This window comes from Budorcas taxicolor, chromosome 25, assembly GCF_023091745.1.
Source record: "Budorcas taxicolor isolate Tak-1 chromosome 25, Takin1.1, whole genome shotgun sequence".
Taxonomy (NCBI): domain Eukaryota; kingdom Metazoa; phylum Chordata; class Mammalia; order Artiodactyla; family Bovidae; genus Budorcas; species Budorcas taxicolor.
Window position 1 is genome coordinate 18,651,168 of NC_068934.1, and position 13,320 is coordinate 18,664,487.

Genomic DNA, 13,320 nt, shown 5'->3' on the forward strand with positions numbered 1-13,320 from the left:
AGATCTGTCAGAATGGCTCTTATCAAAAAGACAACAAATAACAAGTGTTGGCAAGGATGTGGAGAAAAGAACCCTGCACGCTGCTGGGAATGTAAATTGGTATAGTCACTATGGAAAACAATATGGAGGTTCCTCAGAATATTAAAAACAGATCCAGCATTTCCACTTCTGTGTATTTTTGCAAAGAAAATGAAAACACTAGAAGAATGAAATCTTAACCATTTGTGACAACATGGATGTACCTAGAGGGTATTAAGGTAAGTTTCATAAGTCAGAGAAAAACAAAGACTAAATGATTTCATTTATATGTGGAATCTAAAAAAACAAATGAGCAAGCAAAAAAACAAAACAGAAATTAGACACAGAAAATAAACACGTAGTTGCCAGAGGGGAGGTGGTAGGGGAGATGAGTGAAACAGGTGAGTTACAAAATAAATGAATCATGGGGATAAAATGTGCAGCATGGGGAATATAATCAATAATATAAAAACTTTGTAAGGTGACAGTAACCAGACTTATTGTGGTGATCATTTTTTAGTGTATAGAAATATGAAATCATTATGTTGGGTACTTGGAACTTGCATAGTATTATAGGTCAATTACTTCAATCAATAAATCTGTGTACTGATAGACTAAAGAAGAAGTGAAGTCGCTCAGTCATGTCTGACTCTTTGCGACCCCAGTGACTGTAGCCTACCATGTCCTCCATCCATGGGATTTTCCAGGCAAGAGTACTGGAGTGGGGTGCCATTTCCTTCTCCAGAGGATCTTCCCAACCCAGGGATCGAACCTGGGTCTCCTGCATTATAGGCAGATGCTTTACCATCTAAGCCACCAGGGAAGACAGGGAGGACTAAAGAAAGATGACAACAAAATGCAGTACATGAGCCCTCACTGGATCTTGGGTTTGAAACGAAAGCCAGCTAAAAAAGATATTTTATTGGAACAGTTGTTATAGCTTGATTATAGAGTTGATATTCTTTTATATTCTATAAATGTTGAGTTTCTTGAGTGTAACATTATGTGAGGCAGAATGCCTTTGTTTTATTAGATATAAGCTGAACCATTCAGAGTTATGTAGCATGATGTCAGTACTTAGTTCCAAATGAATTAGCAAATATAGTTATTCAGAAAGAGAGAAAGATCCTGAGAGACAAAAAAAAAACACAAATGTGCCAGAATATTAAAAACTGGTAAACCTAGGATGATGGTATACAAGTGTTTTTTTTTTTTTTTTCGAATTTGTTATATAGGTTCAAAATATTTCAAAATAGAAAAAGGGGAAGGAGAGATTCAACATAGACTTTCCATGTCACCCAGGTTTAGAAGGCGAATGGGAAAACACAAGCAAAACAGACACAAAAGCAGAAAGGGTTAGGGACAGCTCAGCTCAACTATATTTCCTTAGGTAGCCATGTCCTGAGCACAAGAACCTTTAGTTGGGTCAAATGGACAAGACTTTGAGAATTACGTTACACTTTATACCTATTGCCTATATTATATATTAAAATAAAACCACAAAATCAGCAGTAGTTATAACTATTAAGGACATTTTGGGGGAAATGAAAATAGACTGTATTACTAGTATATCAAGGATAATATCCTTAGTTGTAAGAATGATATTGTGGCTATGCAGGAGAAAGTTTATGTTTTTAGGAAAGAAATCCTAAAATATCTGTCATATACACTCAAATAATTGGGGGGAAATGTGTGTGTTTGTGTATCTGATGAGAGAAAAAACAAATATGGCAAAGTATTAACAACTTGAAGATTTTGAGAAAGGGTGTCTAGGTATTTATCGTAAGTCATACAACTGTTCTGTAGGTTTCATATTATTTGAAATTGAAAGGTACAGTAAAATCAACTATATTTCAATTTTTAAAAATCGGAAAAAAAGCTTAAAGTTTTTGCATTTCTTTTGGCTCTCTTCGGGTGCCTGCTAATTGGCTTGGCTTTCTTTATTTACTTTGGCTGTGCTGGGTCTTTATTGTACTCATGGCTTTCTTGAGGTGACGTGAGCGGGGGCTACTCTCTAGCTGCTGCAGCGCTGGAGCTTCTTGACTGTGGAGGCTCCTCTTGTTGCGGAGCATGGGCTCTCGGGTGTGCTGGCTCAGGAGGAGTGGCAAGGGGCTTAGTCACCCCGAGGCATGTGGGATCTTACCAGGCCAGGGATCAAATCCGTGTTCCCTGTATCGGCAGGCAGATTCTTAACCATTAGACCACCAGGGAAGTCCTGGTTTTCTTTTAAATTTACATTTTTGTCATATCTTCCCCCTTGCCCCTTTTCAGCCTAACATAAATGAAAGACATATGTATGTTTCCACATAGAAAACTATTCTCCAATAAGACAGTTATTGCTTTAGGATAGAAATGAGTGAGGACAGTATGTAATAGGAGAAAAGTATAGGCTTTATAGTAAGACTCAGGGTTCAAATCTTGGTTCCAAAAATTACTAGTGGTGTGACCCTAGAAGAGCTATATTTGACCAGGCACTGCATTAAATAACAGTAGTTATTTAATGATTGGTAGAGATTTGGGAGTAGGTAGTAGTAATTATTTCAAGGACACTGGTTGAAGACAATAATTTTTTTTTATATTTCCATTCTGTAATTACTATATAATCTGCTCCTACCCTCTTTAAACTGATCAAAAAAAGGAATCACAACATTAACCTACCTCAGAGGGAATGTCACAAAGTGTAAAAAGATTTTTAACAACATTTATTATGAAAAATTCAATGCAGCCAGTGTTTACTGAGCCCCTCCTTTGCAGGCACTGTGCTAAGTGCATAGCTCATGCCCTTAGGGAGTTCACCACTTAATGAGGGAGACAGATAAATGCCCGCTCAGTACCATACAGCTGAACTGCACTAAGTGCTAAAATAGAGGCACAAAATACCACCGAAATACTGAGAATGGGGTAAGCAGCTCATTTTTACAAGGATTATCAGGAAGTGCTTCAGAGAGGAGATAAAACAAAAGCTAGGAATTGAAGGATATATAAGATTTCAACAAGTACAGAGGGGAGTAGTTAATTTCAAGTAAAGGAAATGGTTTTAGCAAAAGTACAGAAAATGAAAGATCATGGTGGGTTTGTAAGGGAATAGGTATTAGGTATGGAATAGGTAGGCCTTCACATGTGTTTTATGAAATATAGGGGATGAAATTGAAAAAAAAATTGGAACTGTATTATTATTATTTTTTTTAATGGCCCTAAACCACATCCTAAGGAGTTTTTGCTTAGTTTTGAGGTTTAGGGAAAGCCTTGGAAGTTTTCTAAGCAGAGCAGTGACATGACTAGTTCATGTTTTAGAAATTATAATAGAAGACAGACCTCAAAAACATAGAATAAAAGGCAGGAGAACCAGGTAGGAGACTGATTCCACAGCCCAGGTGAGAGCACTGGGCACTAGGAGGGAACAGATTTGGAAGACTTTGCCAAGGCCGAATCAACAAATGGACTCTGTTGGATGTGGTGGAAGAGAAAGTTGGAGAAATAAAAATTGTATCTGATACTTCTCTTCTAGGTGACTGTGTAGACAGTAATTCCATTAATGGAATTATGGAAAAACACACAAGAAAGTTCCTAGATATTTTCGGGGGTGGGGGGGCAGTGCAGTAGGGAAAAGGAAATGAAATCAGCTTTGGATATGTTTGGCTTAAGTTGCCCAAGGAGCAACTCATATGCAGATGTATAACATGTGACTAAACATTCTGATAGTTTGGATGACTGTTCAGCAAATATTCATTCCTCTTGCCTTCTTACTGTAGGTAGAATATACTTCTATGCTCTACTGACATGGAAGTTTATATTGGTGAACCTGAGGCAAGCAAAATCTTAAAAAATACTTGCTCAGTGGCAATTATGTTTGTGAGCTTCAGATAGCCCCATGAAGAAAGATCAGGTCCTGGCTAGCTCCCTGGTCCAAGGTAGATGGAGCACTCAGCCAACGTGCCAACTGTAGCTTGGAGTAGAGCTGCTCCAACTTGGTCTATAGGCATGATAATAAATACTTACTATTGTTCACTACTAAGTTCATTAAAAAGAACAGCTGAACAAAGGAAATCCCTGGTGGTCCAAAGATTAGGATTCTGTGCTTTTGGTGCTGTGGGCCCAGGTTCAATCCTGGTTGGGGACCTAAAATCCTATAAACCGTGTGGTGCAGCCAAAAACAAAAAAAAGAATAGCTCAGCACTACTACCATATATTTAGAGTATAAAAAATAACTAGAGATAATACTTCCATCAGTTCATGGTATAAACAACTGAAGTAGTCCAAAGTAATAAGAAATCCTCTAAACACCCTCAGGCTGTTAATCCCCTCAAGGATTCCTTATTAAGCAGCATCTGATGTACAAATCAGAGTGTTTCTAAGACTTTTAGAAGTAATTTGATCATTTCTGTAGTTATATTGGGAGAAACTAATAGTGTAGAGCACTCTTACGTGCTAAGCACATAATTTTCTGGTAACTAAGGAAGAAAAGAAAATTTTTTAAATTATAAAAAATCAAGTATCTCCTATGTGACAGGTACTGTGGCAGATGCTTTACAAAGATGAACATATTTAGTATTCAAAGCAACCAAGTGAAATATATTATTTTCCAGGTCTCATCCTCAAGACATTCTGATTTAGTAGTTGGGAGGAGTGAGGGAGATCAGAACATGCCTTTTAAACAAACCTCTAGATGATTCTGATGTAAGAGATCCATGAATTACACTGAGAAATACTGAGTGGGAGAAAGAATGAATTTGCATGATGGCAACTGGCATGCGGTTTTAAAATTTATTCTTCCCAACCCATGTATTACTCTTTCGTAAACCCATAACAAACAGACATTATTATTGTCCATTTTGAAATGGTTAAACTGAGACACAGTCAGGCTATGTAACTTGGTTAAGATATCTAGCTAAAATGTGACAGTGCCTGGACCTATAAATCTAAATATTGGCTAGAAATCTCTATCTAGAGCCCCAATGTAAGTTCAAACTCAACATATTCCAAAAGAATTACTCATTTTATCCACCCAGCCTCTGTCTCAAACACAAACATACCTGTTCCTCCTCTTCATATACCCAATCTCAATAAATGGCACAACTATGTACCCATTTATCCATGCCAGACTTCTCCTCTGCCCGCTAAATCTAATAAACTGCCTTATCCTGCAGATTTCACCTTTTAACATTTTTATTGAAGTATAGTTGAATTACAGTGTTGTTTTAATTACTGCTGTACAGCAATGTGATTCAGTTATACATATGTATATACATACTTTTTCATATTCTTTTCCATTATGGGTTATCACGGAATACTGAACATAGTTCCCTGTTCTATACAGTAGGACCTTGTTATTTATCCATTCTATATATATCAATTTGCACCTGCTAATTCCAAACTCCCAATCTGACTCTCTCACCTTAATAGTTTTCAAATTTGCTGTTTCATATCTACCCACACTACTACTAACTTAACAATAACAGCTTCATTTGTTGAATGCCTGTACCGTATCTAGCACAGCACATTAATTCTTAGATCAGCTCTATGAGGTAGGTAATATTACTATCTCCATTTTATAGATGAGAACTCTGAGGTGTAACAGCTTTGATTAGATGTCCTTTTGCTCCTGTGCAGATGAGTTCTAGTCAACACTTCAGCTTTTCCTCTCATCTTTCCTAGTTCTTCTCTCTTTAACTAGTTCTAGAACACCTCCTCTTATGTATTCAGCTGACAGGTGAAACGTAACAAGATGAAAACTAAACTTAGAGCAAACTTTTCCCATTTTCCTATTATCAACAATGGTACCGTTACAGTTTTATAGTCTTTAACGTTAAAGTTATGATATAAGAATCATGATGGAATAAAAGAAAGTTAGAATCTGACCTGAATTTACCATTTGATTTCACATTTTTCTAGCTGTGTACCTCTGCAAGTATATAACCTCTGCGCATACTAAGCTTCCTTAAATGCACAATGAGGTTAAAAGTAATATTAACTCATGTAGTCTTATATGGGAAAAATATAGCATATGGTGTTAAATCCATTTTTGAAGAAAAAAATCTCTCCAATGTGGCACACTTATAAATTGGTACTCCAATATATCTTAAATGCATAGTCTGGAAAATCGTTGTCAGTCACATCAATTTCCTGCTTCAGTATCTGAAGTGGCTATTCCTTGTCCACTAAATAAATGTAAACTGAGGTCTGCGACATCGTCAACCATACCACCGTCTACTCTTACACCTCCCTAGCTTTACCCTATGAAACAATTCAGTGGAGTCATTTGGTTCACAAGCATTATAGCTTCTTATTTCTCAGCCTTCTCTTATTCTGTCCCTTCTATATCTCAAAACCCTCCCATTCCTTTTACCAGTCCAGGTATATTCCTAAGATCCAGGTAGGTAATAAACAACTAGGTGTCTGGATCAAAACAATGAGTGTATGCAGTTCAAAAGGAAGACACCATAATGAGACCACTAGGAGGGGTGGACTCACAGTATAATTGAATTCCATACCTCCCCAGGTACACAACCCACAAAATGGAGAATAAATATGTTACACATCTTTATATACAAAAGTGAGAGTTCTGAGTCCCATGTAAGGCCTTCCAGCCCAGGGTTCCAGCGCCATGAAGAGGACTTGGTTTTGAAGGCCAACAGGACTTGAACACAAAAGTGCGTCAAGATTGAGAGAAATAGAGACTTCACCCTTAAAGGGTGTACAAAAAATTTCACACATACCGGGACCAAGGGCAAAAGCAGTAATTTGATAGAAGACTGGCCCAGACCTACCTGCTGGTTTTGGAGGGTCTCTTGGGGAGTGGGGGAAGGGAGGCCCTGAGTACAAAGACCCTGGTGGCAGAAACATCAGGGCACATTCATTTGCATGAGCTCTCCTGGAGGTTGATACCTTCACACACCAAAACCTGGTCCCACAGAACAGCCTGTAGGCTTCAGTGCTAGGATGTCTGAGGTCAAGCAACATTGGCTGGGCACATGGCCCCACCTATCAGCAGACAGGTGCTGCCTGTAGACTTCCTGACCCCACAGGACATGCTTCTAGACAAAGCCCTGTACACCAGAGGGTCAAGACCCAGCTCAACTCTCTAGAGGGCAGACATCAGAACTAAGAAAAACTACAGTCAGTCCTACAGCCTGCAAACTGATCTTTAAATGCAGCCCAGACACTACTTTGGGACCAGCTGGCCCCTGGCCCTTGAGAGTGGAGTATACTTCTGGGATACACAGGATTTATCCTATAGAGGGCCACTTTTATTTTTCCAAGGTGGAGAAACATAACTAACCTACCACATATTTAAAAATACAAATAGCAATGTAGAAAAAATTAAGAGACAGAGGAATATGTTTTGGATGAAGGAATAAGATAAAACCCCAGAGGAAGAATTGAGATAAGGAATCTACCTTAGAAAGATTTCAGAGTAATGATCTTAAAGATGATCAAAGAACTTGGGAGAAGAATGGATGCACAGAGAGAGAAATTAGAAGTTTTTAACAAAGAATTTAAAAATGAAAAACCAAACAGAATTAATAAACAATAACTAAAATGAAAAACACACTAGAAGGAATCAATAATAGACTAAATGAAGCAGATAAATGGATCAGTGAGCTGGAATGCAGAGTAGTAGAAATCACCACTGCCAAACAGAAAATAGAAAATGAAAAGAAATTAGGACCGTTTAAAAGACCTCTGAGACAACATCATACCCACTAATACTGGCATTATAAGGGCCCCAGAAAGAGAAGAGAAAGAGCCTGAAAAAAATATATGAAGAGGTAATAGCTGAAACCTTTCCTAACCTGTGAAAGGAAAGTCACCCAAGTCTAGGAAGCAGAGTCCCATACAGGATTAACCCATAGAGGAATACACTAAGACACAGTGTAATCAAACTGACAAAAATTAAAGAGAGAATATTAAAAACAAGGGAAAAGCAACAAATAACATACAAGGGGACTCCTATAAGGTATCAGATTATTTTTCAGCAGAAACTCCGTAGGCCAGAAAGGAGTAGCACGATACACTTAAAGTGAAGAAAGAGGAAAAACCTACAACCAAATAATACTATACCCAACAAAGCTCCTGTTCATATTCAATGTAGAAATCAAAAACTTTACAGATAAGCAAAAGCTAGAAGAATTCAGCACCAACAAACCAGCTCTACAACAAATGCTAAAGGATCTACTCTAGGCAGAAAGAAAAGGCCACAACTAATAACAAGAAAATTAGGAAATGGAAAACCTCATTGGTAAAGGCAAGCATACAATAAAGGTAGGAAATCGTCCACACACAAAGCTACTAGGGAAGTTAAATGGACAAAAATAGTAAAATATTTGTATCCACAATAAGTGGCTAACAGACACACAAAACAATGAGATGTAAAATATATAACATCAAAAAAGTAATTGTGGGACCCCCTTGGCAGTCCAGTGGTTAAGACTGCACTTCCACTGCTGGCAGCATGAGTTTGATCCTTGGTTGGGGAACTAAGATCCTGCATGTGGTGTGACATGGCCAAAAAAAGGAAAAACCAAAAAGCAATTGTGAGGGGAAGAGAGTACAAATGCAGGTTATCTAAAATGCATTTGAAATTAAGAGGTCAGCAATTTAAAACAAGCATAGACAAATAGATAGATAGATATGGGCTTCCCAGGAGGCACTAGTGGTAAAGAACCCGCCTGCCAGTGCAGGAGACATAAGAGATATGGGTTTGATCCCTGCATTGGGAAGATCCCCTGGAGAAGGGCATGGCAACCTACTCCAGTATTCTTGCCTGGAGAATCCCATGGACAGAGGAAGCTGGTGGGCTACAGTCCATAGGGTCGCTAACAGTCAGACATGACTGAAGTGACTTAGCAGTACACACACACACACACACACACACACACACATATATAAAAGCCTCACAGTAAACAAAAATCTCTGATATACACGCAAAAAAGAAAGAGGAATCCAAACATAACACTAAAGACAGTCATCAAATCACAAACTGCTGCTGCTAAGTCACTTCAGTCGTGTCTGACTCTGTGCGACCCCATAGATGGCAGCCTACCAGGCTCCCCCGTTCCTGGGATTCTCCAGGCAAGTACACTGGAGTGGGTCACCATTTCCTTCTTCAGTGCATGAAAGTGAAAAGTGAAAGTGAAGTCACTCAGTTGTATCCGACTCTTAGCGACCCCATGGACTGCAACCTACCAGGCTCCTCCGTCCATAGGATTTTCCAGGCAAGAGTACTGGAGTTGGGGTGCCATTGCCTTCTCTGCAAATCACAAGAGAAAAGAGCAAAAGAAGAAAGGGGAAAAAAGACCTCACAAACAAATCCAAAACAATTAACAAAATGGTATTAGGAACATACATCAATAATGACCTTAGATGTAAATGAACTACATGCTCCAATCAAAAGACATAGACTGGCTGAATAGATACAAAACAGGACCCATATATATGCTGCCTACAAGAGACTCATTTCAGATCTAGAGACACATAGAGAGTGAAAATGAGGCAATGATAAAAGGTATTCCATGCAAATGGAAATCAAAAGAAAGCCAGAGAAGCAATACTTATATCAGAGAAAGTAGACTTTAAAGCCTGCTGGGATTTCCCTGGTGCTCCAGTGGTTAAGACTCTGAGTTTCCACTAAGAGGGCAAAGATTTGATCTCTGGTTGGGGAACACAAATCCTACATGACACGTGGTGCAGCCAAAAAGTAATAAAATTATAAAAGTAAATAAATACTGTTAGAAGGACATAAAGGATCAATTCGAGAAAAAGAAACAACAAATTTAAAAACATAGGTATTACTCAAAATAGGAACACCTCAATATATAAGGCAAATGTTAACAGACATAAAAGGAGAAATTAACAATAACAGGATAATGGGGTCTTTAACACATCCCACTATCCCATTCTCACTTCTGTGGTCACCTTGAAAACCAACAACCTGGAATCACAGTGAAAACCACCAGCTTTGCAATCACCCAAGACAGAATAATGGATTAAAACTCCTTCAAATGCCCATCCCCAGAGAACTGTCATTATTTAACCTGTCTGGTGGTTCCGTGGAACACCTCACTCATAGACTTTATTTGATCTAAGTTGGAGCTCACCAGTGCAAACCATCTTTTCTCCTGGAGAAGGTTGTCAAAAACAGAGACAATTGTTTCAGAGTGCAACTTCACTTTCACTTCTCACTTTCATGCATTGGAGAAGGAAATGGCAACCCACCCCAGTGTTCTTGCCTGCAGAATCCCAGGGACGGGGGAGCCTGGTGGGCTGCCGTCTATGGGGTCACACAGAGTCGGACACGACTGAAGCGATTTAGCAGCAGCAGCAGCAGTAGCAGCTGCCTGAGGTAGTAGACAACAGGGCAAGTGAGAGGTTCTAAAAAACTAACATGAAAAGAATAAAAAATGAGGTGTTTATAAGAGGCTTTGAAAAGCTCAGATATGAACCTTGGTATTGAAAAGGCCATACACATGTCCAGGGTTGTGCATATGCCCAGAAATGACCTGAGAAGGCCCTAAGGTCATAACTCTTAGAGTCTTCATAAGCAAGGATCAAACAGTTTTAAAGTGTCTTGGTTAAATGTTGACTGCATATCCCAAATTGCATACAGAGCCCCTTAACCCAAAGTAAAACACTTATTGGTTTCAAGCATATAAGGAAACTTCTGTCATTGTTTCAGGAAACCATATCTAGAGCATTAAAGGATAGTGTAAGAATGTATCTAACTGGAGAATAACAATAAAGAGATAGAAATTATTTTTTAAAGAAAATTCTGGAGCTGAAAGTACAATATTGAAATGAAAATTACACTAAAGGGGCATAACTATAGGCAAAAATCAGCAAAACTGAAAGATACGTAAATTGAGATGATTCAATCTGCAAAAAGGGACAGAAAAATGAATGAAAACAATGAACAGAGCCTCAGAGACCTGTAGGACACCAAAAACCTCTACCAAAAAACACACAAAAAGCCCCCACAACATACCCCTAACAGTTTTCACAGAGGATGAGAGATAGAAGGAATATTTTTGAAGAAGTAACTGGTGAAAATTTCCCAAATGTAATGATGAATAAAAATCTACACCTTTATGAAGTTCCATACATTCCAAGCAGAATAAACTCAAAGAGATCCACATGTATTGATAGATGTATCATAGTCAAGCTGTCAACAGCTAAAGAGAATTTTGAAAGCAGCAAGAGAGAAGTGACTTGTTGAGTCCAAAGAAACATTAATAAGAATAAAATTTGACTTCTCATTAGTAACCAGTAACATCAAAAAAAGTAGAATGATGTTTTCAAAGTGTTGCAAGAAAAACACTGTCAACGACAAATTGTATATCCAGCAAAACCATCCTTCAAAATGGAAGGATCAACTTCCATCATTAGAGCACGAGGAGCTCCACTGCTGCTGCTAAGTCACTTCAGTCATGTCCGACTCTGTGCGACCCCATAGACGGCAGCCCACCAGGCTCCTGTCCACTACCCGTACTTAAAATTATTAAAACAAACAAACCAAAAAACATAACCTAAAAAGATTTTGTTTTAACCCCAATCATTCAAATACTATGGAAAGGGGCTTCCCTAGTGGTCTGGTGGCTAAGACTCTGCCCCAATGTAGGAAGCCCTGGGTTCAATACCTGGTCAGGGAACTAGATCCCACATGCTACAACTAAGAGTTCCTACAACCAAGATCCTGCACAGCCAAATAAATATATAAATATTTTTTTTAAAAAAGACTTTGGGAAGGCCCAAAGAGGAAAGAACAAATTAAGAAATAAGTATTTAAGAAAAAAATAGAAATATTTGGTAGGAAAGGTGAGAATCTGATACTTTAAGAAAGACTGCTACCTGCCTCCCTCCTCCTAGTCCATTGAGGTGGAAATTCACTTCAGTCTGCTGCAGCCAAGGGCTATTCCTTGTCTCTGCTACCAGCTATAAGACCTTCTTCCTGGAAGAATCAGGATATCAGTGCTTCTGATACTGCCTGCAACTATCTATTGCTGAAGCCAAGTCCCATGTGAGTGTTGAGGGTGAGTTGAGGGTTCCCTTCATTTAACCAACCTCCACTCACAGGATGGAGACTATTTTGATCATGGTACACTGAGAATACTGGAGGAAGTATAATGGAAATGCAACTTCAAATCACAATGAGATAACATTTCACATTAACTAGGATGGTATATAATAAAAGCAAAGCCAAGCAAATAAGAGTAAGTGTTGGTGAGGAGGGACTTAGAAAAATTGAAACCATCATACATTCCTAACATCTATAGTGTAAAATGGTACAGTTAATTTGGGAAGCAGTTCCTCAAAAGGTGAATCAGTTATCATATGACCTAGAATTTCCAGTCCTAGGTTGTACTTAAGAGAACTGAATGAATTTGTTTATTTGATATGTCTAGGATAGGCACATCTATAGAAACAGAAAGTAGTAGTTGTCAGGAGCTGGAGAGAGGGAAGAAAGGGGAATGACTGCTAATGGTTATGAGCTTTCCTTTGGGATGATAGATATGTCCTAGAGTTAGTAATGGTAGTTACGGTGCAAAGTTACGAAAAAAAGTCAATTGTATTCCATATTTTAAAAGTTTAATGGTGAGTTTAATGGTATGTGTATGTGTATTATATCGAGAGAGAAAGAAAGAGGGAGAGAATGAAAGAAATAGTTACTTTTCACTTGGAACTTGGTCATTAAGGCTTAGGAGTTTGGAAATTACTTGGCCAGCCTTACACAGTTTCAACCAGACACTAATAGCTTACCTCAGTTCCTGTTTCTCTCCAATCCCAATCCCGACTTCCCCCTGGCCACACTTTGCAGTCCTTATAGATTTTTGTAGAGCCTTGTACTTTCATTTGCCCCCATGAGAGCGAAGCAATTTCAGGGGATGACATAAGGAACTTAACTGAACTCTGAAATTAAAGGAAAAATATAATTAATCAGTTTTAAAGTAAGTTTGAAACAGCTCCAAAATACTGGAGCTATACTATAAATACAATATATTTTAAAATATAATGCTATATATAAAATATAGTAAGCCCTGGTCCTCCATGAGTTAAGAAGCATCTCTCTCATTTATGTAGTTGTCACTTCTTCTGTAAAGGCCTAAAAAGTGAAATGTTATTCTTGGGATCCTGACTCATCCAACCATGGAAACTAGATACTACAATTACTTCTCAGACTCTGGAGGGAATTCTCAGGATATTTCTTGAAAGATAAAATTAAAGGTGAATGGACTTCCTTGGTGGTCCTGTGGTTAAGACTCCACACTCCCAATTCATGGGGCATGGGTTTGATCCTTGGTCAGGGAA

The 13,320-nt window shown here is 38.4% G+C and overlaps 1 protein-coding gene and 1 non-coding gene across 4 annotated transcripts in view; both read right to left on the reverse strand.

The window, feature by feature from the left end:
* Positions 1-13,320, reverse strand: part of AAMDC (adipogenesis associated Mth938 domain containing) — a 29,494-nt gene that overhangs the window by 9,080 nt on the left and 7,094 nt on the right. For all 3 annotated transcript variants that reach the window (XM_052661767.1, XM_052661766.1, XM_052661768.1), the window contains exon 2: positions 12,772-12,921. In XM_052661767.1, the coding sequence (XP_052517727.1) occupies positions 12,772-12,903 (132 nt within the window). In that variant the 5' untranslated portion in view covers positions 12,904-12,921. The remainder of the gene's footprint in view (positions 1-12,771; positions 12,922-13,320) is intronic.
* On the reverse strand, positions 770-841 carry TRNAY-AUA (transfer RNA tyrosine (anticodon AUA)). Its single transcript has one exon. It is a non-coding gene; the product is annotated as a tRNA-Tyr (tRNA).